Source organism: Betta splendens, chromosome 15 (assembly GCF_900634795.4).
Source record: "Betta splendens chromosome 15, fBetSpl5.4, whole genome shotgun sequence".
Classification (NCBI taxonomy): domain Eukaryota; kingdom Metazoa; phylum Chordata; class Actinopteri; order Anabantiformes; family Osphronemidae; genus Betta; species Betta splendens.
In genome coordinates, this window is record NC_040895.2 from 16632429 (window position 1) to 16656243 (window position 23815).

General features: G+C 47.5%; 1 protein-coding gene and 1 long non-coding RNA gene across 3 annotated transcripts in view; one reads left to right on the top strand and one right to left on the bottom strand.

Annotated features, from left to right (window-relative positions):
• The window catches only part of LOC114870393 (uncharacterized), a 76165-nt gene extending 72403 nt beyond the window's left edge, over window positions 1-3762 (bottom strand). Inside the window, exon 1 of one of the 2 annotated variants that reach the window (XR_008692533.1) lies at window positions 3429-3762. This is a non-coding gene — a long non-coding RNA (uncharacterized LOC114870393). The remainder of the gene's footprint in view (window positions 1-3428) is intronic. The other variant, XR_003788321.3, reaches the window with a different exon arrangement.
• Window positions 3763-5844: 2082 nt separating this feature from the next.
• On the top strand, window positions 5845-22721 carry LOC114841831 (sprouty-related, EVH1 domain-containing protein 2-like). Its single transcript, XM_029126993.3, has 6 exons — window positions 5845-6391; window positions 15180-15372; window positions 15451-15619; window positions 15869-15933; window positions 19307-19465; window positions 19545-22721. The coding sequence occupies exons 1-6, from the start codon at window positions 6366-6368 to the stop codon at window positions 20289-20291; spliced, it is 1359 nt and encodes a 452-aa protein (XP_028982826.1). The 5' UTR covers window positions 5845-6365; the 3' UTR covers window positions 20292-22721.
• The last annotated feature ends 1094 nt before the right edge of the window (window positions 22722-23815 follow it).

Sequence of the window (23815 nt, forward strand, 5' to 3'; positions counted from 1 at the left end):
TGGGAGATTAAGTGAGGTTGGTTGATCACCAGTGGATGTGTTTACTACAGGCTTTAGACAGATGATAAGCTGTTTATGTCAGATCTGTCATGAATAATTGCAAATGCCTGGATTCTGCTTGTGATGTGTGCAACATTATAGCATTCTATCAGTGTTGATAAGTATCAGCGATTGTGTATTATCTCTGAAAATTACTTTTAATACTACTCGAGCCCTTAAAGGTGACAGCACAGCTCACATGGTCAATATCCTTTAAACAAATTAGTTCTTTTAAATTTCTACCGTGGTGCAATTTTATAACAATGTGACTTTTTTTGAATGTTTATTAAGAAGTGTAAGAAATTACTTCACCTCCAGATTTACAAAATCAGTTTGGCTCCATGTTCCACTTTTAGGGCTTCAGAACTGAATCAGAATCAGCTTTAATCGCCAAATTTGCACAGGACAAGCAAGGAATTATATGTGGTCTGACTCCGTCTTTGTTCCTATTGTATAAAAAAACAAATTACTTACAATTTCAATTAGTTATTTACAAAAAAAAAACAAATGAAGAAATAAACTGCAGCTGGTAACAAATGAATGGTTGTGGGATCAGTAGTAGTAGGAAGTTAGTTAATTAATTAGAGATACCCAGAACTTTGAAACTGTTTTGAAATTAAAAATCATTCATTCAATAGCAATTTTCAGCATTGTTATTAGACTGACACATTAAACTGCCAACTGAGCATTTAAGCCTGAGAACGAGGCATATTTAGACAGGCTATGGTCAGTGCAGGAAAATAGACCCACTGCTCCCATAGTAGGCCTGCTGGCTATTTGACGCGACTGTATATCATACTCTTGCATGAGATGTAATTGCAAGTGACTGCTCTGTGTGTCCATGTTCTGTGCTTGCTGTGGATTCTTTAGGAAATTGCTGTCGCGCACACACACACACAGGGGCTGGAGCCGGGTCTGGCGACGGAGACAGGGTACGGCTCCCAGAGCCATTACTACGCCTGCTGGAGCCATGGAGGCCAAGCTGTGTGTGCAAGTGAGTGTGTATTTTGATAGTTCTGCTAACTGTTGGGGGCCAAGTTGGACATGAGCTGTGTAATTTGGGCTGAGAGAGACTTAACATTAACAAGTCACATTTGTAGTAGTTTTGAATAAACTAAACTGAAATCATGCTTTTCACAACTTCTGTGCACGCTTCGTCTGTTCTTTCACACTCACCATCATAGATAAGATTGGCTGAGTGATATGACCAAAAAAAGGATCTCAATTTTTGTAGCTAGTTTTTCATATTTAATGTGTCCTCCAATAAACTGCTGAATCTGGATACTGACTATGATATGTACAGTGTATCTATATAACAGTAACATATTATAAATTAAAAGACTTTTTAAACACAATGTTACTGCTTATATCTATATTTACATACTAACATAGGCACAAGTTAATTAAAGTCTATGTTGCATGAGAAAAGCTTGAAATCTCAGCAATGTGAACAGACAGTTGGAGTCGCCACAGTTGAGAACTCCAGACTAAACACCGACGACCCCATTGCTGACCTTATGCACACACACACACACACAGACAATTTCCTTGGCAACCAAGGTGACATCATCAATTTTGTGCAACTCAAAAAGGCCATGAAGTGACTTCTTTGACAAATGGTTATGAACCAACTATCAAAAAAACAAAATCAACATAATCCCACGTTTGCTAAGATTGTCATAAAAAATTGCTTTTCAAAAGGCATAGCTGGCACTTTTAAGGATTTAAGGTATCCTTTGAACCTACACTGTGTTAGTGATTTACACTAGTTTTACATAGAAGTTTGGGATTTTTGTAGGTCGGCTTAACCTGTTAACTGATCCTCAATACAATCATCAAACTTATCGATAGTTTGACTAAATTCAGACATTAACAACTGACCTCGCATCTAATTCTCATAAAACTCAGCCAGCTACAATTATTAGTCAGATGATCAGAACTGGCATTTGTATTAACAATTCTTTTTTTTTTATAAATATCTTTCTAAAATGTTCAACTGCTTAATTATAATTAGTTTTGTTTTGTTTACACCAAATCAGTCTTTTCAGTTCTTGAAAAACTGGTCCTGACCAATATCAAACCCAACTGAACTTGAATAGAAAAGCATCATGTACTGAAACAAGAGAGGGTAAAACAAATGTCAGTGTGGGAAGAAATGAGCATTTGGAGGAGTCTCTGTCTCCCTCTACTGGAACAGGGTTGAGGAGGAGAGGGGTTGATGCTGGGATGTGAGGCAGCAGATTGAAAGCACTTCAGCCCACCTCACAGTGATTAGCCCTAAAAACCCACAAGAACTGTTAGGTCGACCCTTGACCTTATACCACACACTGGGGCGAACTCATTTATCACCTGGATATGGAGTGTAGCACTGGCGGGTGGAGTGGTGGTGGTTGGAGGGCTGTGTGCTGCAGGGGTCATTAGCGTGCAGGGCAGTGCCGTGTTGTTTTTTCAGGGGGACTCTGGCTTCAGGGGTGTAAGCACTCTGAGAGACTAAGGCTTTTATGTATAAAGTGTGTACAGCGCTACAGACAGAGAGACGCTGCCTGGGCTGATTGTGATTGGCCGGGAGGCCGGAGGACGCAGAAAGGTCAGGAAGTCGGAGCTGATGAATGTTTTGTGATACTCAGCAGGGGTCACTACGGGAGAGGAGGCCGCACAGTGTGGTGTGGTTCGCATTAACAGATCGACCCCCTCCAAACCTTTTCATTTGTGTTACTGTGACCGGGCTGCACCAGACGTCAGCAGAGAAAATGTGACAAACAACACGACAAAGCTCGGGGAGAGGTCTTCTACATTGAAGTTTCATGTGACCGTTTTACAGATTCTTCCAGCTGACGATCACAGTCTTTATGTTTTAAGACGACCTTCAAAAGTCAAACCTAAAATTAAACTTTTGCCACTTACATTCAACAATGTGTTTCTTGTGATAACTCAGTTTGAGCTTTTACTGAAGAAACGCCAACCAGTTCAAATCCGTTATTTCATAAACTGCAGGAAGAGAGTTAAGACAGAATATAAACAAAACCAGTATCACAATGTTCCTTAACAGAACGCCTCTAAACATGCGTTTGGACCAGGGTGGGTTCGAACCCGGGATTTAGTGGCTCAATGTAACACAGAACCGTAAGAAAACTCCAGACATGCAATTTGCACACAACAAAATTAAATATTACATATGGAGCTAACTAAAGTTAGACCCTTATCAAGTCTCACATCTTTGACTCCTCGTTGACACTTTTGACACCAGCTGCGTTTATCCATTTGTAAAACTATGTTTTGCTTTCTGTTGAGACGTTTAATGTCTACACTCCTCCTCCACGTCGCATTTGCTGCTATGAAGCGGCCTCGTAGTCAGAAATATGTGTGCATGTTGTAAAAACACACCTTACCTTGTTCAACTGTTGCTCCAAACGTTGACTCCGGCCAGCGTCGGTCCAATCCTCGAGCTGCAGGTGCGCTAGCTAGCAGTTAGCCGTTTGTTTAGCTAGCTAGCTTACCTGAGAACTAAAAAGTTGGTTTGAGTTGGACAGAACCGGTCAAAGTATTAGGCAGCAGTGGCCCAGTCCTCCTGCTCCTTCTGTGTGTTGCTTTGAACACGCACAATGGAGTTCAGAAGGTAAAAAAGGAAAAAGAAAAGTATTTTTATATGACACAGTTTGTATGTTATTAAAAGCCACACAGCCAAGAAGAGGAAACTAACTATTTGTTAAAGGCTGTGAACGCACCACAAGGTGACGTAAACGCGCCTCCACTTTTTTCCGCGAACTTAATGGCTCGTAGATTGTCAATACAAACTATAATCATGTAATTTATGCACTCACCACCGGACAGTAGGTTGTTAAAATCATCCCCACCTTTTGCTGCTGTTTTAGTTACAGACCACGTCTCAGATAAACCTTTATTTATGTGCCTGGAATAATTGTGGACTAGACTTGAGTATCCAGGTCAATAATAAACTGTGTTTTATCAGTAATTCTGGCGTCACAAAAGACAATGATTCAGTACTGTATTATTTAGGTTGTATTTCCACTTGTAACAGTGGTATTTAGATTCTTATTGACTATTTGTACCCCTGTGATAAGGTAGGAATCTATCTTTGAATACATTTGCCTGCCACTATTGCATTATGTTTTTGTAAATGATGAATATCTGGCTAGAAGACTAGGACTATGGATTTGTAGAGTTTGTTTCACTGATGATGAATGTGAGGCTGACTTCGCTTTGTGGACTCATTAACTCTTTATATACACAAGGGAGCTTTGGACAAAGAGCCTTTAATCACCCTGAGGGGAAAGTTCTGTTGCATGAAGTACAAAGCATAAAGCAAATATTAGGACAGTGAAAGGACACAGACAAAGCATACACATTCACACAAAAACATATACTATTCTTAGTGGGATGTATTTTAAAAAGAAAAGATTAGAATAATAATTTGAGATTTGACAGCTGAAGTGTGTTCAACCAATCTGAAACTAAATGCAGACACAGCTGTAAAACAGCTGCAGTGGTCCCTGATGTTCAGCATAATACCACATGATGGCAGTGTGGGCGATAGATAATAGTTTCTACTGCGTCCCACCATAATGTAGAGTAATGTCCACAGTGTGTTAATGCTATTACCTCTGCCACCTCGGCCTACTTACACTTTAACAGAGAGACATTTTATCACATAAAATAGAAATGATGGCATAATTACTTCATTCATTTAAAATTACATCTTATCCCAAAGTCCTCATTGTGTAACTGCAAATCTGCAAATCTCACATCATGAAAATGCAAGTTGCTTTCCACTGAATAAAACCAATTAAAATATTACAACTATGTATACAATACATACTATACAACGATGAAATAAAAATAAAAGAATTAAAAACTAAGTAAAGCATTGCTGCTTTGACTGGAATATGTGTGAAGGTTGTACAAAAAAATGAAATACCTTCAAAGATCATACTGCAAAAAACGTTGAATGAATAAATGTTAAATGAATTCATGTGTTTTACCCACTAACCAAACTCGTGACATGTAGAACACAGTAGCCACCAGCGGAGGGCGCTACAACACCACAGTCGCCCAGGCCTGAAAATGAAAACAATGCGTGGAGACCATGAGCGCAGCAGCACGAATCTAGCGAGATTTAGCCCAAACAAAAGCGGTAATCATCGAACCAAGCCACACTTTAGGAGATCAGTAGGTGTGAACACGCGCATTCCGCGGAGCCGTTCACTTCACAGAGCCGCTATGGATTACCTGAGCCTCTCAAAGCTACGGTGGTTAAAAGTTAACGAGATTATCCAGAAAACCCTTTAATCTTTCCTGTTTCATCAGACTCGCTATTGTGGTTTAAAAAGACTAAACTTTGATCTTTTTTTCAGTCATTCAAACACAACTGATTATTAAATCTAAGCTTTTATGAGGATGAAAACAGATAAACTCCTGACAAACTTTAAAATATTGTGATACGCTCTTTTACTCCAATAACTTCATCTAATTTATAATATGTTGTACAGACTTTATTGAGTGGCTCTTTAGAGTGAACCCCTAGTTTCTGTATTCTTTAAATACTTATAGAAGAAAAACTACAAGCCAATAGGAAGTTGTTGGTTTGTTGTGGCTAAACAAGGCAGACATGTCCGAATTCGAAGTCGAGGATCCGGGGAAGGAAAAAAGGATGAAAGGGAGGGGGTCATTTATCAAGGGCCCCTACGGCTTAAGGCCATCGTGGGCCCTCCACCAAAATGTAGATCGACGTCACCGCTTCCGCCCTGCACCCCCCCCTCCTCCTCCTCCTCCTGGTTCCCTCCTCCCTCCCCCGGCGTCGTTGGAGCTGCTCGGCTGCCTGCAATCCAACATGGAGTAGAGACAGAGATGGGGCTCTAGCGGGGCCACCCCTCGGTAACAACAGCGACGACGCGCTTTTTACGCACAACTGGAACCGGGGTCGTCGGTAAAAACATGCGCCTTAGGACATAGAATTGGAGCGTGTCCGTGTGTGTGTACGTGCGTGCGCGTGTATGTTTGGGGAGCGAGGAGAAGAGCTGGATTTGGCTGCTAAATTGTCTCCATGGGAAACATTCTCCACTGAAGGCGATGGCTTATTAAAGTTATAGAAAAGGGACGTTTGCGATCCGGTAGAACCCGCGGTGGAAAAGGAGGAGACGCGGACGGAGGCGCAGCCAGTCGAAAGCGAACCCAAGAGCCGACACTCGCACAAAGGCGCAGGGGGGATTTGTACGGAATTGGAGACAAATCGGAGGAGCCACGGCGAAAGAATGACGAGCGAAAAGTATGCAACCGCCGTGGTCCATTACCTGAGGTGAAGCGAGAAAATGATAGAAGAAACACACCCAAACGAGTAAGTAGTGGTGGGCGCACACGCTCTCTGAGCACATCTCTGCTATTTTCGCTCCTCACATTGCCTACAAGTTGGAGATGATCGGTGCAACTCAGAGGAATGTGCAGGCTTTAATGCTGCCTTCCCGAGCTGCCGTTTATTCCCGCTGCTTATTGCATTTTTCTCTTGAGTGTTATTGGGCCGGATGGGGTTTACTGCTTAATTCTATGCTGTGAAGCAATGCAATGACAGTTCAGTAGTTTTTTCCCTCGGGGCCCCCACCTCGGTGTGGACTGGTCTTGAGAGGGCGAGAGGAGGAGGAGGAGGAGGGGAATGAGCGTGGGTGGATCGGAAACATTTTCTGAAAGGATCTGAAGCGAGAGCGGGGCCTGTTGCAGCGTAACTTAGAAAGTCCAACACGCCCCGAACTCACACCTTCTTCGAGGCGCGCGTCGCGCAGCGAGCTCGCGCCTCGTTCGGCTTAAAAGCCCAGAAAAGGAAGCTTCGGCTGCGAGGCGACTTCGCGTCGTTATTTGGCCACATCTGTGTGTTTGCTTCCAACCGAAGGGGGAAGTCTCACAGGATATGAGATATCCGATACGCCTCATCCGCCATCTCTTTCTCAATCGCACTCATTTGCATAGCCTACCGCGCTCCATTCATAAAAAACACCGACTGTAAACGAAGACTCGCCCCGAGAGGAAAAAAACGCGTCCGCCAAAGAGACGCGTTCCCGTCCGGGCGGAATCGCGTCGTGCTGTTGATTTGTGCGAGACGTGGCCGATCCGGAGCCGTGGTTCAGGCCCGCAGAGCAGTTAATACGGCACCACGGGCCTATAAACCAGGGAGCGCTCGAACCCTGAAAGCGGCTCTAATGACAAGCGGCTGTGAAATAATCCGTCAGATTGTTGGACTTTAGATTTTATGGCTAAACAAACACTATCGGACAACAGGCGCTCCAAACGGGGAAGAGCGGTTTTGAATGTCGCTGTGCAGACATATAAGCAGACTGCTCGTCTGTTTGATCCAGATTCACTTTTTGCTTCCAGGGCTTTAATTAGACTGAATGGACGAGTCGTCTGTTTGCGCCAGGCCACGCGGGCACCGCTCGGTGGAAATGTCCGTCTCCTGTCTGTGGGGGTGGAGGGCGAAGGGCACCGGGGGGATGTTTGCGCTGCGGTGGCGTGACGCCGGCTCATTCATAAAAGCCCTATAACCCTCTGCGCGTCCCCATTCATGCCTGCCGGCCGCCCTCGTGGAGACTCTGTCCCCCGTTCCACGGTCAGACGGTGACAGGAGAAAGGAGCTGCAGGCTAAACTAAACACAGGGTGCGCATCTGATGTAGGCCCTTTAGCAGAAAGCTGCGATCAGAGAGGCGCCAGCTAAGCTAACTAAGCTAACTCACATCCACTCATGGCCACTTGTACATCTTAAACGTTAGTAGCGTTATGAGTCATATAGTTATTATTATAAAAAAAACATCCAACTGAAACACACAATTGCATTTACTGTAAATTTTCAACATCACCCTAATTTCCGGCGGAGGAAGTGTTTCCATGGTGATGACGTGTAGTTCTTTTCTGGTGGCGTGATGTGCAAAAATAGCCACGCCCACGACGCTACGCTACGCTAGCTAGCAAAATAGAAGCTGTAGTTCGTACAACTTAATTAGGGTTTTATAAAGTGCAGTTTAAATTATTCATTCTTCTGTTATTAGCTCTAGTTCTTGTGTAAAACGCACTTACCACAGTTGCGTCTTACAGCTTAATTTAATGCAATTTAAGGAAACATAAAAATGGGCAAAACACAACAGGAAGCATCTTTGTCAATAATACGTCACATTCAGTGAAAAAAAAAGTTAAATGCTAACAATACACAATTTGTGTAAGTAGAGACACACTGACAGTGGATCATAACTAAAGTAAGGTAATAAAGTTACTGTAATATAAAAATGGTACAAGGACACTCAGCTGAAATATTGCAATGTTTAAACATGATTTAGTTGCGGTGGTACACAATGTTTAGTTTACGTTCTATAAAGTAATTTCCAGCAATATCTCTCTGTAAGCTGTCATGTGAACCTTTGGTAGCATCTATGTGGCTTCACACAGATGTGTTTATTGTCTTATTACTGGAAGGAGACGATCACCCCACAGCTGCCGCCTTGTGTTCCACTCTTATCAGAAATAAAACCTGTGGGGTTGAACAGGGACAGGAAATAAAGACACACCTCCATTACTTGACTCGCGATCAAAGTTGTATCAGTGTGACTTTTCTGCTGATTATATATCCTGTGTCACGGTTGCGTATTTCACTATCTTACTTTTGTTTGATGTTTATTGCTGGTCTTTTATCTGTTGCTGATGCATAGACACTAAGCCACGTATTATTATCGAGATGCTTCAGAAGTGTCCGTATCAGTGGCAAATTTGATCATGTGCAGACACAGCTACTATTTGGTAGTTAGGCCTTTTTAATGATTACATTCTAAGCTGAAGCTAAACTTGAGCCATAATGACCTCCGTCGGAGGTCTTTAGCTTGTCTTTTTAAAGATATTTATTACCTTTTTATAGAAGCACAGAATCAGTCTTGTATGCACACACACACACACACACACACACACACACACCCTCTCACTGTAGAGCCAAAACACTAGTAGAGGATGTATTGATCTGGGGTTTTGCTGCAGGGTCAGCATGTGCACAGTCAGTATCGGACAGGAGATGCACGCTGACATTCAGCTAAGGTCAACGTAGCAAGGAAATATAATCCATCTCTGAACAAAAAGCACTCATCAACTAGCAAACAGCAGTGACGAGTTAGCAGGTCTGCATGTACCCTTAGGAGGACCGTTCTGTTCCTCTGTGTATATTTTTCTATGTTGGCGGCATTTGATAGTGACACTATAATAAACTTGACAAACAAGGGATTTTTAGGACAGTGGAAAAGTATATTATTGGCTGAAGAACTGATGGATGCTCCCATATAGCTGTATGTTGTCATCTTTTAACATTACTTTTAGTTAAATTATTTAATCTTTGGTCCTTTATTTGTCTCTGCTTATTTTGTGTTGCTGTAGAAGCTGGTCTCACTTCTAAATAACAGAAAATCATATTCTCAGATGTTTAATGCTTTTAAGTAAACCAAAAAACAAACTTGCGACAAAGTGAATGCAGTAATTATAGCGAGCGCCTGACATGTGATGCTAGGCTTATATAAGATGTATAGAGGGACACACATTTCAACACAGACTCCATATCCACAATTGAACTTCCTTTGTGGGCATGTTTCTGGTTCTTTCTCTACTCCCCCTCAACACACACGCATCATGTGGAACAGATCCTTGTTCACAGTGTTTCCTGTGTTTTATAGAGCAGCTCATCACTGCTCGCTATCCGGAGCTTTTATATAATGGCCTGAGCTGTTTATATCTAGAGACCAACAATGGACCAAGATTGTTTGGCTGTTTTTACTAATGTCTGCTCATCAGCTGACTGGATGACCGAGATTATAATAGCCTGAGTTTTCATTCATTTTGCTGTGTGTGTTTTTTCCTTGTCACACCAAGCAGCCTATACATCAATCCACTGGTTATTTATGAAAGCTGAAATTCTTCACCTTCCAGTTCAGGGTTGTACTTATTTTTACATCTTGCTTCCAGAGTGGTTGCACTTACCAGTACATGTGTGCATATTTGTACCAGTGAGTGCAAATTCAAGCTTCTGTACATTATGTTTACTGTCGTTTTAGCTTTTTTTTAACTGCACCTCTTAAAACTAAACAAGCCCATCGAGTGTTTTACTGCTACTGCCATGTTAATTTTTAAAGGAAAGATCATTTCATCTGGTCTGGTTGCAGTACGTGTCAGATGACTTGGCTGTGTGTAACAAACAGTTTTGCTGTGCAAGCTAAAGAGTTAATTTCCATATAGTGCAAGTCATTGTCAGTTGTCCCCAGTTCCGGTTTGCTTAGTCACTCATCTGCCATTTTTGAAAATAAAGGTGACAGGAAACAAAGTGTTCTCCCATTTTTAGTTAAACATATATGGCAGCATGTTTACAAAAGGGAAGCCCTGAGAGAAGAGAGTATTCATTATGCAAACCATGTTGAGTTGATCTGGAGCCATGAAGCTCCAGCACAGACACAATAAAACCTTGACACCTGCTGATTTTTTGTAAATACCTTCTACCTGATCAGCGGCACCAGGGTTGACTTTGTGGCTGAAGCATTAGGAAACTTGTCGTTGCTCACACTTGCCCAGAGTTTAACACAGTCTAAGAGGATGTGAGGTTTTATGCAGGCTTTGTTTGGCCTTTAAGTGGTTTAGCGTCAATCTGCTTATTTTCAGATCACTTTCGGTCTTTAGACGAGCTGCTGGCTGTGGGGCAGCATAATTGGGCCCGGATTGTTTGCCCATAGGTGTGTTTGGACCATCTACACCCGAGGACAGCCTGGCTGTATTTTTTATTCACTTTGAAGCGATCTCTTTCTGCAGGTGACGCTGATTCGCCCCTGAATGATGATAAATAGGCCGGAGCTGGCCTTGTGATTGGTCGGCCGGGAGTGGGATGTTATCCGTTAGCGTGCCTGCGCGACCTCTGTCACGTCAGCTTACACACTCATACTCACTCACACCAGCAGCTTTGTGCTACATAGACATGTGAGTGCTCCACATAACCACAGCTGATTGATAGGAAGTCGATCAGACTTGGCCCCAGGAACCTCCTGTGTCAATAGTTGTGAATGAGCTCGCATCCCTGCTCCTCGGCCTTTTACACTGCAGCACTTTATCAGGTCATTTCTAGCACAGTATCACACAAAGGGCCCAATTGTTATTTTATAATGCATTTTTTATACCTAACTCTCCATTTACTGCAATGCAAAAAAAATCTTGTTTTTAAAATATCAATGATGTGAAACCAACGAAGGTGCAATTTTAGCATGTATGGGTTTTTACGTGACAGACATGTGACAGACACAACCTTATTCATGCGTCACCCGTACAAACTAAGAATGAAATGAGCGGTGGGCCGTGAGTGGGTGTGTGCACGGTTCTGTTGAACAGCCAGAGGTGCGGCCAGTCGTTCTTATCAGAGGAAGTAAAGCAACCCTTATCACACATGAGTGGGCTGCCCTCACTAGCCTTTTATCTGTCACACATGAGCTGGATTCCAGCCTCCTTTTACTGCTTTATTGCAATATTGCTACAGGCAGACGGTTTCAGGGCCTCGCAGGGTCCAGCTAATCAGTTAAAGGCTTTTCCTTAAACTGGGCTTTTAAGCATCTGCTGGTTCTAGCGGTAATTCTGTGCTGTGTTGATTAATACAGGCAGAGTATTGATGGTGGTAGGACGTACAGTAAAATAGAAATTGGCCAATGGCGCGTGAGAGCAGTCACTAACACAGCGCCAGTGTGTTTGGCAGGGAATCTACAGGTGTGCACTCCACCCACAGCTCATTTCCTGATTATGATACAGACTCGTTTGTGTGGAACAGCTGTAAAAAAAAGTTTAGAATGGAAATTCAAACAGAAACCAAGAAGACCTCTGTTAAAAGACTGAATGCTCAATTTTAGCTAACGCCTCTGTACAGATGTACGACTGTCCTGCTCTTGCATTACAGTGGAGATGACGTTCGCTGAGGAACCTACACGTTCCCTCTGGTGCTTGTCTCACGATGAAGCTACAGGGAATCCAGAGTCTTGTTTTGACTCCTGGACGTGAACATTTGTGAGGTATTTCCCTTAGGAGTTGGTGGAGGCCAAAGCGGAGCTGAAAGGAGTGTAAACATTGGTTTTCCATTCACCACAATGCAAACTAACATAACATGCATCTGCCAGATGTGTAAACAGCAGTTTGCTCACTCATCGGCCATATCTCCCAACAAGGCAGCAGCACACTGATGTTGCGTTAACTGCGTGTTTTCATTTCCCCAGGGTGACAAAGAGTTAATATTTAATATCTATGACTGAAACGACTGCGCTGTGACTGTTGTTACACCTCCACAGGCCGGAGGAGCGCGTGAGAGGAAGTAAGTCATAAACCAGAAACCTGCAGGAATGAAAACATTCACCTTTTCTGTAGCAACAATAGTCTGAAGCCACTTTGAAGAAGCGGAGGCCGAACCGCCCTTCACCCTTGGTCTAATGACTGCACAGCTCATATCGCTGCACCCTTAAATTAGAAGAGGATGTGATGCATGAACTACCTGCTGGCTCTTATCAGTGAGGTGTTGCGTTGCCCCCTCCCTCTAAACTTGAGTCATCAGCAACACTTCACCGTCCCACCTCAGAGGGACTTTGGAAGCCTCTGCCACGTTTTTAAAGAACCGTTGTAAATTGGGCAACTGCACCGTTTGGTGTAGAATTCAGTGTACGCGATTAAAAATAGTGCACGGAGCAGCGTCAGCGTGTGGATTAACAGTTCCCAAATGTGTGCGTCTGTGTGTATTTGTGCCTGAATGTGTGGTCACTCCCAAGTGTATTAAATTAGTGCGTTGCTGCTGGTTGTGGCTGTCTGTGTGTCCCGACCGCTGATTACAGGCCCTGCCGGCAGACACGGGTCACGGGACGGCCCGAATTGTGACAAGTTCATCTTAGGAAGCCCATATCCAGTGTCGTGTGCTTATATAGACCAGAACCTGTTGTTATTTCTGTATGTGGGTGGTCGGGTGCCTGTTTACCGGCTCCCCAGCGCAGCTTTGCCTCCTCCCATCACCCCGATCAGGTGCAGTCAGTCAGAAGCTGGAAGGTACCAGCTGACGTTGTCTCCCTCCACCCCCGTCGTGTCAGGTGGAGTGGAGCACAGCTGGGGGTTCTGGGCCCAACAGGACCAGGACCGCGTACCGCTGGAGTCAAAGCAGAGAAAACCTCTCTTATTTCTTCAATGACGACTTCCTGCAGAATGAACACATGCTCTTTTAGTTGCTAAACCAACATTTGCATGGCATCAATGGCTGGAAGTGTACGATTGCTCTTTTTCTTTGAAATTTGTTTATGGTTTGCGTCACATTTGCATCACACATGGGTCAAAGCAGCGTCATGTAGCTGAAACGACCGTAAATGCAACAAAAAGATGTGAAGCTAATTAGGAAGTTGTGGTGTTGGTGGCATGATTGCATCTGCACATACGTCCAAACGCGTGCGTACGAAGCACGGTTTGAGGCGGCCCTGAATGGGGATAATTGTGTTGCCGTCCTGAAGGTTGACGTGCTACACCTGAAGCTAATTTTCATATCAGCGTATAAATAGCACAACTGCGACTGAGCCGGTCTGACATCTTACAGTCGTCCACACGTTGGCTACAATTCATCCATTCATCACTGTGTAAACACGTTCACCAACTGCCTCGCTGAGCGTTCGGGTTCCCCACAGGAGCTGCTTCTCGGGCCTAACCCTCAAGATCAAGAAATGATTTGAATAAAGATAGATCGCGCATTCCTATTATGGCCTGTGTTTCCCTTCACGGTTCCCACACAGCGCAGTAGAACCTGAGTGTTTGCCTCCACCCACTGTGGTTTGGCATGACGAACGAAAAATGCTTCCAGGCGCTGTCCATAACATAACATAACATGCCTTCCTGGTCAACTAGGCTCCCAAACAACTTCTAATGAACCAGTGCTTAGTGTGTTTAGGCTTCGTGCATGTGATTTTTTTTCTACTCGGTGTGCGTTGAAATGAAAACTTGAACCGTGGGTGAATCTGCGGCTGCTGCTTCTCTGTTTGTCTGCTTTTGCCCAGTCAGTCTGTCATTCACTCACTTTTATGAATGTGTGTGGGTGTGAGCTGATGAACCAGTTTAGCCACCTGTGTGTGTGTGTGTGTGTGTGTGTGTGTGTGTGTGTGTGTGTGTGTGTGTGTGTGTGTGTGTGTGTGTGTGTGTGTGAGAGAGAGCGCCCTGGGACTGTCTGTAAGCTAATTATATAACACCACCTCTCTCATTCACTCCTGTCCTCGCTCGCTCACCCCCCACACACACACACTCAGCATCAATGTAATTCAGAGGTACATCCTGTTATTGTCGGATCCTTCATTAGGACTGTGGCCGTGCTCATTGTGTCGCTGTGAGGGTGGCGTCCGTCATGCTAACGCTTAAGAATGTCTTGTTTTACCATTGTTTTACCACCATTGTATTGTCTCATGTTGTCGTCTGCACACGTAGCTTTTGTCGTGCATTGTTTTGTTCTGCTGCTCGGAACTTTCGGTTTGCATGCGTTGTGCGTCACAGCTGCAGTTCATCATATTTTCTATTCACAGTTGATCCAGAGTTCATTTGGACGTGTGAAAGTATAATTTTGTGACTAACTATTAAATTCTGCTTTGTTTTTCTATTGGTTAATGTTTATTTCCCTAAAGCATGAAGTTTGTGACTGAGGCTTTTTTTTGTACCTCCAAAGTTTAAAGTGTGCGTTCGGCGTGGACACCTCCCACCTCAGCGCAGCGAGGACCGGGCAGAGTCGTGACTTGAGACGCCCTCAAACATTCTGCCCGTGTGTGAATCCAGATCTATAATAATCTGCTGTGCCGTTGGCAGACGCTCAGACCTGCCAACAGAATGGAGGCACGGCAGCCGCTGCCTGAAGAAGCTGTGCTCGTGCTCGGTTACTTATTGTGTGGAGCTTTTCTGCAGCTCACATCTGCGTAAACTGCGGCTTCAGCGGTTGTTGAGGCCTCGCAGGCGCGTCGCAGCTCCTGCTGAAGGGTCATATTGTGCAAGGTTGACCAATCATCAGCCAGCCGAGCCTGACTCTCTCTCTCTCTCTCTCGCTCGCCCGCTCGCTCATCCTCCGTCTTCTTCTGTCTCCGTCCAGTGACAGCTACATCGTGCGTGTGAAAGCGGTGGTGATGACGCGGGACGACTCGAGCGGCGGCTGGTTGGCCCAGGACGGAGGCGCTCTGAGCCGGGTCGGGGTGTGCCGCCTGCTGCCGCCGGAGCTGGCGCCGGTGCCGAGCTCCAGCAGCTCGCAGTTCCTCATCCGCGGCGAACGCCTGCGCGATAAACAGGTGAAACGCACAGCCGTCGGCCGATCATGGCGACGCGTGGAGGGGTTTGAACATCTGCCTGACGTGTCGGATCAACAGGTGATCCTGGACTACCCGCTGAGGAAGGACCTGGTGTACAACATAGCCACGCCCACGTTCCACCACTGGAAGGTGGAGGACCGGCGGTGCGGGCTGTCCTTCCAGAGTCCGGCCGATGCCAGAGCTTTCGACAGAGGAGTTCAGAAAGCGATCGAGGACCTGGCTGAAGGTACAGCAGTGAACGCATGCACAGACACGTCCTCGTGTTCACGTGAAGCATCACTAGTAGCTGCAGATCGGGTCGCAGCTTTAAAATCAGGATCACAACTTTACCTGATGGATTTTCCAGTAGTTTAAGCTAAAGTTAATGGGAAAACAGCCTTAAAGCGATGATGATTCCGATAAAACGCTGCTGACTTTGATTGACAGGCTGCTCCACCCCCATCAGACTGACAAACATCCCATTTCTTCCCTTCAGGCTCCACGACCTCCTCCACAGCACTCCAGAACGAGGGCGAGCTGGGCGACGACGACGTCTTCACCGTGAGCACTCTCCTACTTCCAGTCTGTAAATTAGGCCCCGGCGGCTGTTGACTTCCTCTCACCCCAAAATAAAAGCGCCTCGGTAGAACATTCACCCAGTGGAGGAAGAGGCTGCAGCTGGACCCGGTTGCTTTCCTTAGATCCAGACTGCGCTGGACGTCACCAAACGGCAGTTTTTAGACCATATCCTCGTATTGTTTAATGTCTTCTGCGCTCTGACTAGTTGCGCGTGTGTGGTGGAAAGTTTTCCGGCCCGGGCTGCGTTCAGGATCCCCTCTGTCACACATACCTGCCGGCTGCTTAACTCCACCACGGACCTCCTCCCCCCACTCTGCAACCTGACACGAGGAGCAGCAGGCGGGGTCACAAGGTCACTTCCTGTATTCCACCACCTCCCTCTTACTGGATGACCCCCCCCCCCCTTCTCTCCACCTACCCGGTTAAAAAGGGGAGAAGACACAGAACTAGCAGCTAGCAGCTGTTTCCCAGCTTAGTGCAGGGCGAGTGATTTATGGGAGGAAGTGCCTCGTGGTTCATCTTTGACTCAAGTTGTCTGTAAGGGCCAAGACTAATAGGTGCTCTGCTGGGAGTGTACAGCCACCACAGAGACGCATACAAACACATGAGGAGGGGGAGCGGGGGGGCTGTGACGGCCGGACACATCCCTAAAATCTGCCTCTCAGGAAAACAAACTATGAATGACGATATGAAATGAAATGATGTTTGGGAGTTTTTACCCAAAAATCTGCAAAATACACAACCAGTCCTTTTTATTATAGGAGCTCATGATAAACTAATAGTTCAGCTCAGATATGGTTCTAATGGTCTGACGCTGCATGAACACACTTGTGTTTTTAAAGTTGTACTTAAACACCCACCAACTGCAGCCAACCGCCAGGAGACACGCGCCTGCTCTGAGCCTCCATCACACTAATAACCGGCCCGTGGTCTGTGTTTAGGACCCAAAGCACCGTCTGGGCCTGTGCCTGAACCGCCTCCGCACTGAGCGAGCGACGAAGCGGACGGTGCCCTGTGACGCTGAGCTTCGCACGGGCTCATTACAGTGGAACCATGAGGAAACGGCCCCGTAGAGCTCCTGGTGCCGGCCGGGCTCTTCGCTGTGAAGGGACGGGTCCAAACAAACGCGAGCGGCGTCCTCGGCGCTGCTTCCGGAGCCTGTGACCCGTCCAAAAGTTGGCGACGGCAGAGTGTGCGATGCAGCCATTTGTGGACAGATTTACAGCCTTTTGTGTGTCTGTGTGTGGGGGGGGGTAGATGGCGCTCCTTGAATTATTCTTCATTGGCCGAAGCTAAAGTGAACTGGAGCCGTCCTCTGTCGCTCCCTTCAGCACGTCTCCGCTCTCGCCCTCTGTTCTGGCTGGTTCACAGGGGGAGCGTTGAAGCGGGTCTGGGCTCATCCCAGGAGAGCGCGTCGGCCGCTGAAGGATGGATCCTGTTGAGCTTTAGGTCAGGACATGTTTTGTGTCAGAAAATAGCTCGAAATGCCCTCTGTCCAGCCTTGGGCCGGAATATATAGAGAGAGGATGTCCAGAAATACAGCCCCCCCCACCCACCCCCCCAGCCCCAGCGTGCAGACTCTGCTCTGTGTTTTGAATTAGCTGCAGCGGCGGAGGCCGGAGCCAGACTGGTTTTAAGCCCGCGGCTCCTCCTCCCCACAGTAATGTCTTCTCCAGGGGGCGGCCGGCAGCGGAGCAGCGTGTTGTTATTTCTGGCCGGCCGCTCTGAGGGCTTTGTAAGAAATCTGGGGGAAATTCTCAGCGTGGTGGTGTCCGTGTGGGGAGCGGCCTCGGCAGACGCTGCAGGTCTGGGTGCTGTAAATCACACCGGAGGCTTTGGGCTCGTGGACTTCCAGCCTGTGGCGCGTGGAGCGAAAACCGCGCCGACGTCTTAATGTTGGTCAGGATTTCCACGAGCCGAGAGTCTTTAGAGCGGTTGTAGATTAAACGAGCGAAGGAGGTAAATAGGAACGACGTCCAATCTCAGCCCATGTGACTTCTTGTGTTAGTCATTTCCTTCTGTCTGACACTGGTCCACTGTTTTGTGCCAAGATAAATAACTTGGGACGTCCAGGATGGATTGCCACAAAATTGGATTCATGCATTAATGTTCCTCTCAGGATGAATTGCAATCAGTTTGGTGATGCCTCAAGTTCTCAGTGGAACCTCAGCTTTAGAGAACGTGAGCGTGCGGTTCAGGACAGACCTGATTCTGTGCTGCCTCGACGTGCTTGTTTTCTGGGAGCATGTGAAAACATCATTTATTCATTCATCTCATTGTAAATACCCACTCATAACATACTGGATGCCTTTCTCCCGGTGCCCAGACATTTTTCCTAATCTCCAACTCCGACGTTTCCGCCACCGGGACCGTAAACGTCACAGCGAAGCTTCATTGTGACATTTATGAAACGTTTCTACTGTGGATAAATGCTTCTGTGCTCGAGTGTTGAGCTGCGTGGATCAGGAAGCGACACAGGTGCATGAACCATGAAGGCCCTTTGGCTTCTGGGTTAGCGCCGCATCACGCGCCCCCTCGGTCCGTCCTCCTCCTCCTTCATCCACCTTCGTCCTCCTCCACCTTCGTCCTCCTCCTCCTTCGTCCTCCTCCACCTTCGTCCTCCTCCTCCTTCGTCCTCCTCCACCTTCCTCCACCTTCGTCCTGGGCCTCGGATCCTAGCGTGATGGCGTTCGCCCCAGTTTCAGTAGGATCGGACTCGCGTTGAACAGGTCGTGCGTCTACATGACGACATGAGGCAGGAGGAGCCTAAATGCTCCAAAAAATGCGGTACTCGCTAGCGCCTCCCGGAGGCTGACGGTGGAAGTGGACGCCGAAAAGGCCGAAAAACGATTGCGAGCTGCCTAAAAGGCAGTAAACGAGCTGCGGTGTCGTGTCCGTTAGAGCCGGTCAGTCAGGTAACGCGGTCCATCCCATCCGGATCAGAACAGAAGCTTTTATTGCCCCTTTGGTGGCAGTAAATGATGAGTCCTTGGTTTACTGTTGCTTCACGCATCAGCACCGTGACTGGAAAAGAGAAGGGGTCATCGACTCTCTCCACCTGTGAGCAGCTGGTTGGATTCTGAACCAAACGTTCATATTCGCTTGGTTTCCAGCGTCACAGCGACTGGCTGATATTTGATGGCAGATGTTGTTTTTAAAGGTCGGACTCGCGCAGTGATCCGCACGGACCCCGAAAGCTGAGCTCACCCTTCCTGTTTTTCCCAATCAGAGCTGCTCAGAGCCTTCCTGTTTTTGTTTGTCCAATCACGGCGGCCTCTTGCACTAACTATTTGTTTGGGGCGTCCAATCAGAGAGCAGCGTTCACCCCGCATCCTGTGTTTGTTTGTCCCATCAGAACACCACCGACAGCTCGTCCAACTCCTCCCAGAAGCTGGAGAGCTCCCTGCAGCCGCTCGAGTCCTCGCCGCTTCCGCAGAGACACAAGTGTGTGCCGGGACAGCGCCACAACCTCCACGACCCCTATCGGCTCACAGACCACTACCTACTGGACCAGGTGAGGTGCCCACAGGGGAGGACACCAGCTGTGAGAGGGGCCTCTGCTCACGACTGTCGTTGTGATTGTGTGTCTGCAGCCGTTGTCCCGGCTTCCGCGCCACGTCACCTTCCAGGAAGACGAGGAAATCGTGCGGATCAACCCTCGCGAGCGCAGCTGGGAGCTGAGCGCCGAGCGCCACCATGGGCGCCCGTCGGACCGGTCCTGGCTCACGGGCTACGAGGACTACCGGCACGCCACGGTGCGCATCCAGATGGACCGGGCCGAGTCGCAGAAGCACGACTACACGTACCCGCTGGCCCCGGCGCTGTCGTCCTCCGACTCGGACCCCGCCCTCGGGCCCCTGACCGCCAAGGGCCACGGCGGCTCGTATCACCACGGCGGCTCGTCGGCGGTGTCCAATCAGCCGCGCTCCTTCCTCCCGAGCTCCTCCCTCTCCTCCAGCGGCGGGAAGGGCCGCAAGCAGAACGGGACGCAGCGCGCCCACTGCGAGCACTGCGGCGAGGCCTTCTACGTGGCCGACAACCGCAGGGGCCGGTGCCAGGACGCGCCCGACCCGGTGCGGGCCTGCATCCGGCGCGCCAGCTGCATGTGGCTGGCGGACACCATGCTGTACCACTGCATGTCGGACCCCGAGGGCGACTACTCGGACCCCTGCTCCTGCGACGGCGCCGAGGGCGGCGGGCGCCTGGGCTCGCGCTGGCTGGCGCTGCTGGGCCTGTCGCTGGTGGCGCCGTGCCTCTGCCTCTACCCGCCGCTCCACGCCTGCCACCGGCTCGGCCTGCTGTGCGGCTGCTGCGGAGGGCGACACAAGGCGCAGAGCTGAGCGCGGCCCCGGGAAGAGGAGGCGGGCGGGGGGCGCTCGCTCTCCGGCCTCGGCTTCTCTACAAATTCCAGACACTGAAATCAGCCAAAAACAAACTCGGTGCATTTTGTGAACGGCCTGGGAAGATAAGCTCCCCTCACGGCACACCGTTCTCCCAGCGCTCCACGTGGCCATTTCATGCTCTGTTTCTAGTGAGAGAGCGCTGTTTTTTCAGGGGGCCTCTTTTTTTATAGCTGACCTACATGTTGTGTATCACATATGCAGGTACTTTATACTTTGTACACTGACTCAGCGTCAAAGAACTTGAATCGTTTGTTCTCTCTCTCCTTTGATTTACGCGCGGCCATTTTGTTTATATTCTATTCCAGAACCGGGCCCACTCAGCTCAGCTCCAGCTACGAGAGAAATCAGACACTAAACCTCTGCGCGTGTTTGTGATTGTGTGTGTGGATGGTTCCTAGTCATACGTATGCCTTTGTTTTTCTGGTGTGTGCATACGGTCCAAATAGCTCCCACCACTCACGTCCCATTCCTGGTTCACGCATCAAATATCCCAAAGAGTCGTTGTTTTCTCCTCCAGCAAACAGGTGCTGGGTAGCGATTCGCCCACTACAGCAGACGGAGCCTCTGATCGCGCTGTGAAGCTGCAGCATCCGCCCTAAACTGCCACCAAAGTCACCCCGTCAGCGCTCAAATCACACTTGAAGGCTCAGTCCTGGTCCTCAGCAGTCAGCGTCACGTAGAGCTGCAACACTAAAGCGTTCAACTCGGTGCCCGTCACGCCTTAAAGGTGGAGTCTGGGTCCTGACTTCACCCTCTGAAGATGTCTGCTATGAGGAAGTCATGGGCATCGCTACGGCTTCGAGCAATCAGCCTCTTGGAAACTTGCTCCAAACTATTTTTGTATTGAAACGTCCCCAGTGAAGATTTGCCTGCGAAGTACAATCAGCTCCTCTCTCTCCTCCCTAGAACCCTCATACGTTAAGGTGCAGCACATGAAGGTTACGTCACAGCCGATACAATAACTTTGTTAGGACTAAATGTCACCAAAATATAAATACGTGACTGTTGACGTTCAATAATCTTGTTTCAAAGACAATCCGACACGGGATTCTCGCGCTGAAGGCGTCGTTTGACCTTTAGTTGCTGTCGTGCTGAGAGTTGGGTCGATGCCACTCGTGTCTGTGCGTTAAATAGGATGCCCAGCGTTTTCACAGGTGTAAAAGCTACAGGTTGTGTTTTAAAAGACATGTAACTGGTTGCTATGAAGGTAAGTTTGAATTGTGGAGCTTTGACAACCTCTCAGTAACAATCTCTTAGTGTCACTCGTCCTTTAACCGTAACATGAGACTGCGCTCGTCTTCCCGGTCCCACATCATATTTCCATTTTTGCCACATTTTCGACATCCTCATGTCTACGAAATAACGTCAGGCATTTGACAGAGAGTTTAGGGCCCCAGTGGCCCCAGCGTCTGTGTAGGCGAGGGCCTCGGAGGAGAACCGTCCGGAACCAGAACCTTCACACCGACAGTGCTCTGCTGCTTCATGCCCGTGTCTGCAGCATCAGGGACGTGATTGAGAGGAGGATATTTTTTTTACCCATTATTAAATAAAGGGGAAGCGGGAAGCTGGCAGGATCTTGCTCACAAAAGAGCAGGAGTCTAAAAAAACTGCTGAAATCCTGGAAACGAACACCCATCCCTGATTGTTTAGCCAAGGAAACGTCATTTACTGTAGTTGAAATGCAGAAGGCATGAGGATGTCCTCTTTCCTCCCCCTGTCTGTTTCATGCATCCTGTCCTGTACCCTTTTTATTTGTCCTTTTTAGTGTGCGTGCGTGCGTGCGTCCGTGTGTTGCTATTGCGTCCGTTTCCCCTCCCCTGCTCCTTGATCCATCGCTACTGGTGTCAGCTGGACCCATGGGACCCAGTACTGACACCTGCCCAGTCTGACCGCAGGCTTTGATGAGGCGGCGTGTTGGGGGCGGGGCCAATCAGATCGAGCGCCGTGCGTTTCTGTGCGAGTGTGTGCGTTGAGGGTCAAATCTGTTTTCTGTCTTGTCTGGTGTTCTCACGTCAGAGCCATTTACAAGTGCCTGAACGCATCCTCTTTATCTGCTTGTGTATTTAAATTGAAAATGTAAAAAATGACTCCCTGTATTGTATTAGACCCATTTTTTACGCTTAGTATTTTTACCTCTGTAAAAATAGAGCAAAAATTATATTATATCAATGTATGTTGTACATTTTTATTTCTATATTTTTTTTAAACTAATTCTAACATGTACGATGGATGTAGCTCTTGTCTTCGAGAAGGATCAGGAAGTACTCTGTAGATACTGAATCGTGGTCAGGTTTGTGAGAAAACTAAAGTGAAATGTGTGTCTTACCTTCCGCCTCCAATAAAAAAAGAGAGAAAACGGTGAAACCACACTTTAGTCTGCAGTTTAATTTGAGTCTCAGATTCAAGGTGCTTCCCCATACGTGTCTACTGTAAAACCCAAAGGCCTGAGTGTTCTTTCCCATCACAAAAGCTCCCACCTGTATCGTTTACAGGCATCAGGTTTCATTTCAGACTGAAGAAGAGCAAACTCAGGTCCATCCTCTGAGGACCACGACCATTTCTTGACCAAAAAGTACAGCTCTGTTGTCGCAAGCTGAATTTTTGCGGGGAAAAGCTCATTAGGTCCTTGTTTTGTATAAAATGGTTTTAACGAGCAGTCAAACATTCAACAAACAGTTCTATTCTGTCACATCCAGAAGTTCTTCATTATACTGTAATTAATGTAAGAAAGCGCAGCAGAAAAAACCCTGCTTTCTATCTCTCCAAGATGTCTTTCCCTGCCGTTCCCTCCTCGGCGGGAACATGTGATAGCCATCGAGGACGTCGAGCTGCTTCGCTCAGGATGCCTCTGGAAAAGCATGTGGGCGATAATGATGGAGCGCGAAGGGGGAGGGAGCGAGCCAAAAGAGAAGAAAACGGAGGTCCCTGAGGGCTTTGGGGGCTGCGAAGCAGCTCGGCGGCTGCAAACAGCATCACGGTCCACATGTGCAAACATTTAGGATCTCTGCTCATGTAATGGGGTCAGTGTGGCCCCTCTCTGGGTGCACCCAGCGCTCACTCCAGTGCACCGTACACGAACGGGCGGCTCCTTCTGCACCAGCGCTGGGGTCTCGTGTCCAAAGACAGGCAGCAGTTTTAATTTCTCTCCACTTCCTTTGAACGGCTGAGATTTTGTTCCACAGCTGTGCTCCTTGTGCAACATTTGAGCAAGCGGTGGGCCTTTCTCAGGCCCGAATCGCTTGATTAACCCACACGGAGCAGAGATGTCGCAACAGTGAAGCTAAAAGAGAACCAGATAATTGTTTCAGTCTCTTGTTGAGGACGGTTTTGCACCTGAGATAAACTATACAAGCATGTAAATGATCACACTCAGCGTTTTGACAGAAACTGTTTCCAATTTACTTTGTTTGGAATGTTGGAAAAAGCAAAAAAAAAAAGGTTTCCTTTTGAAGCCGAGGTGA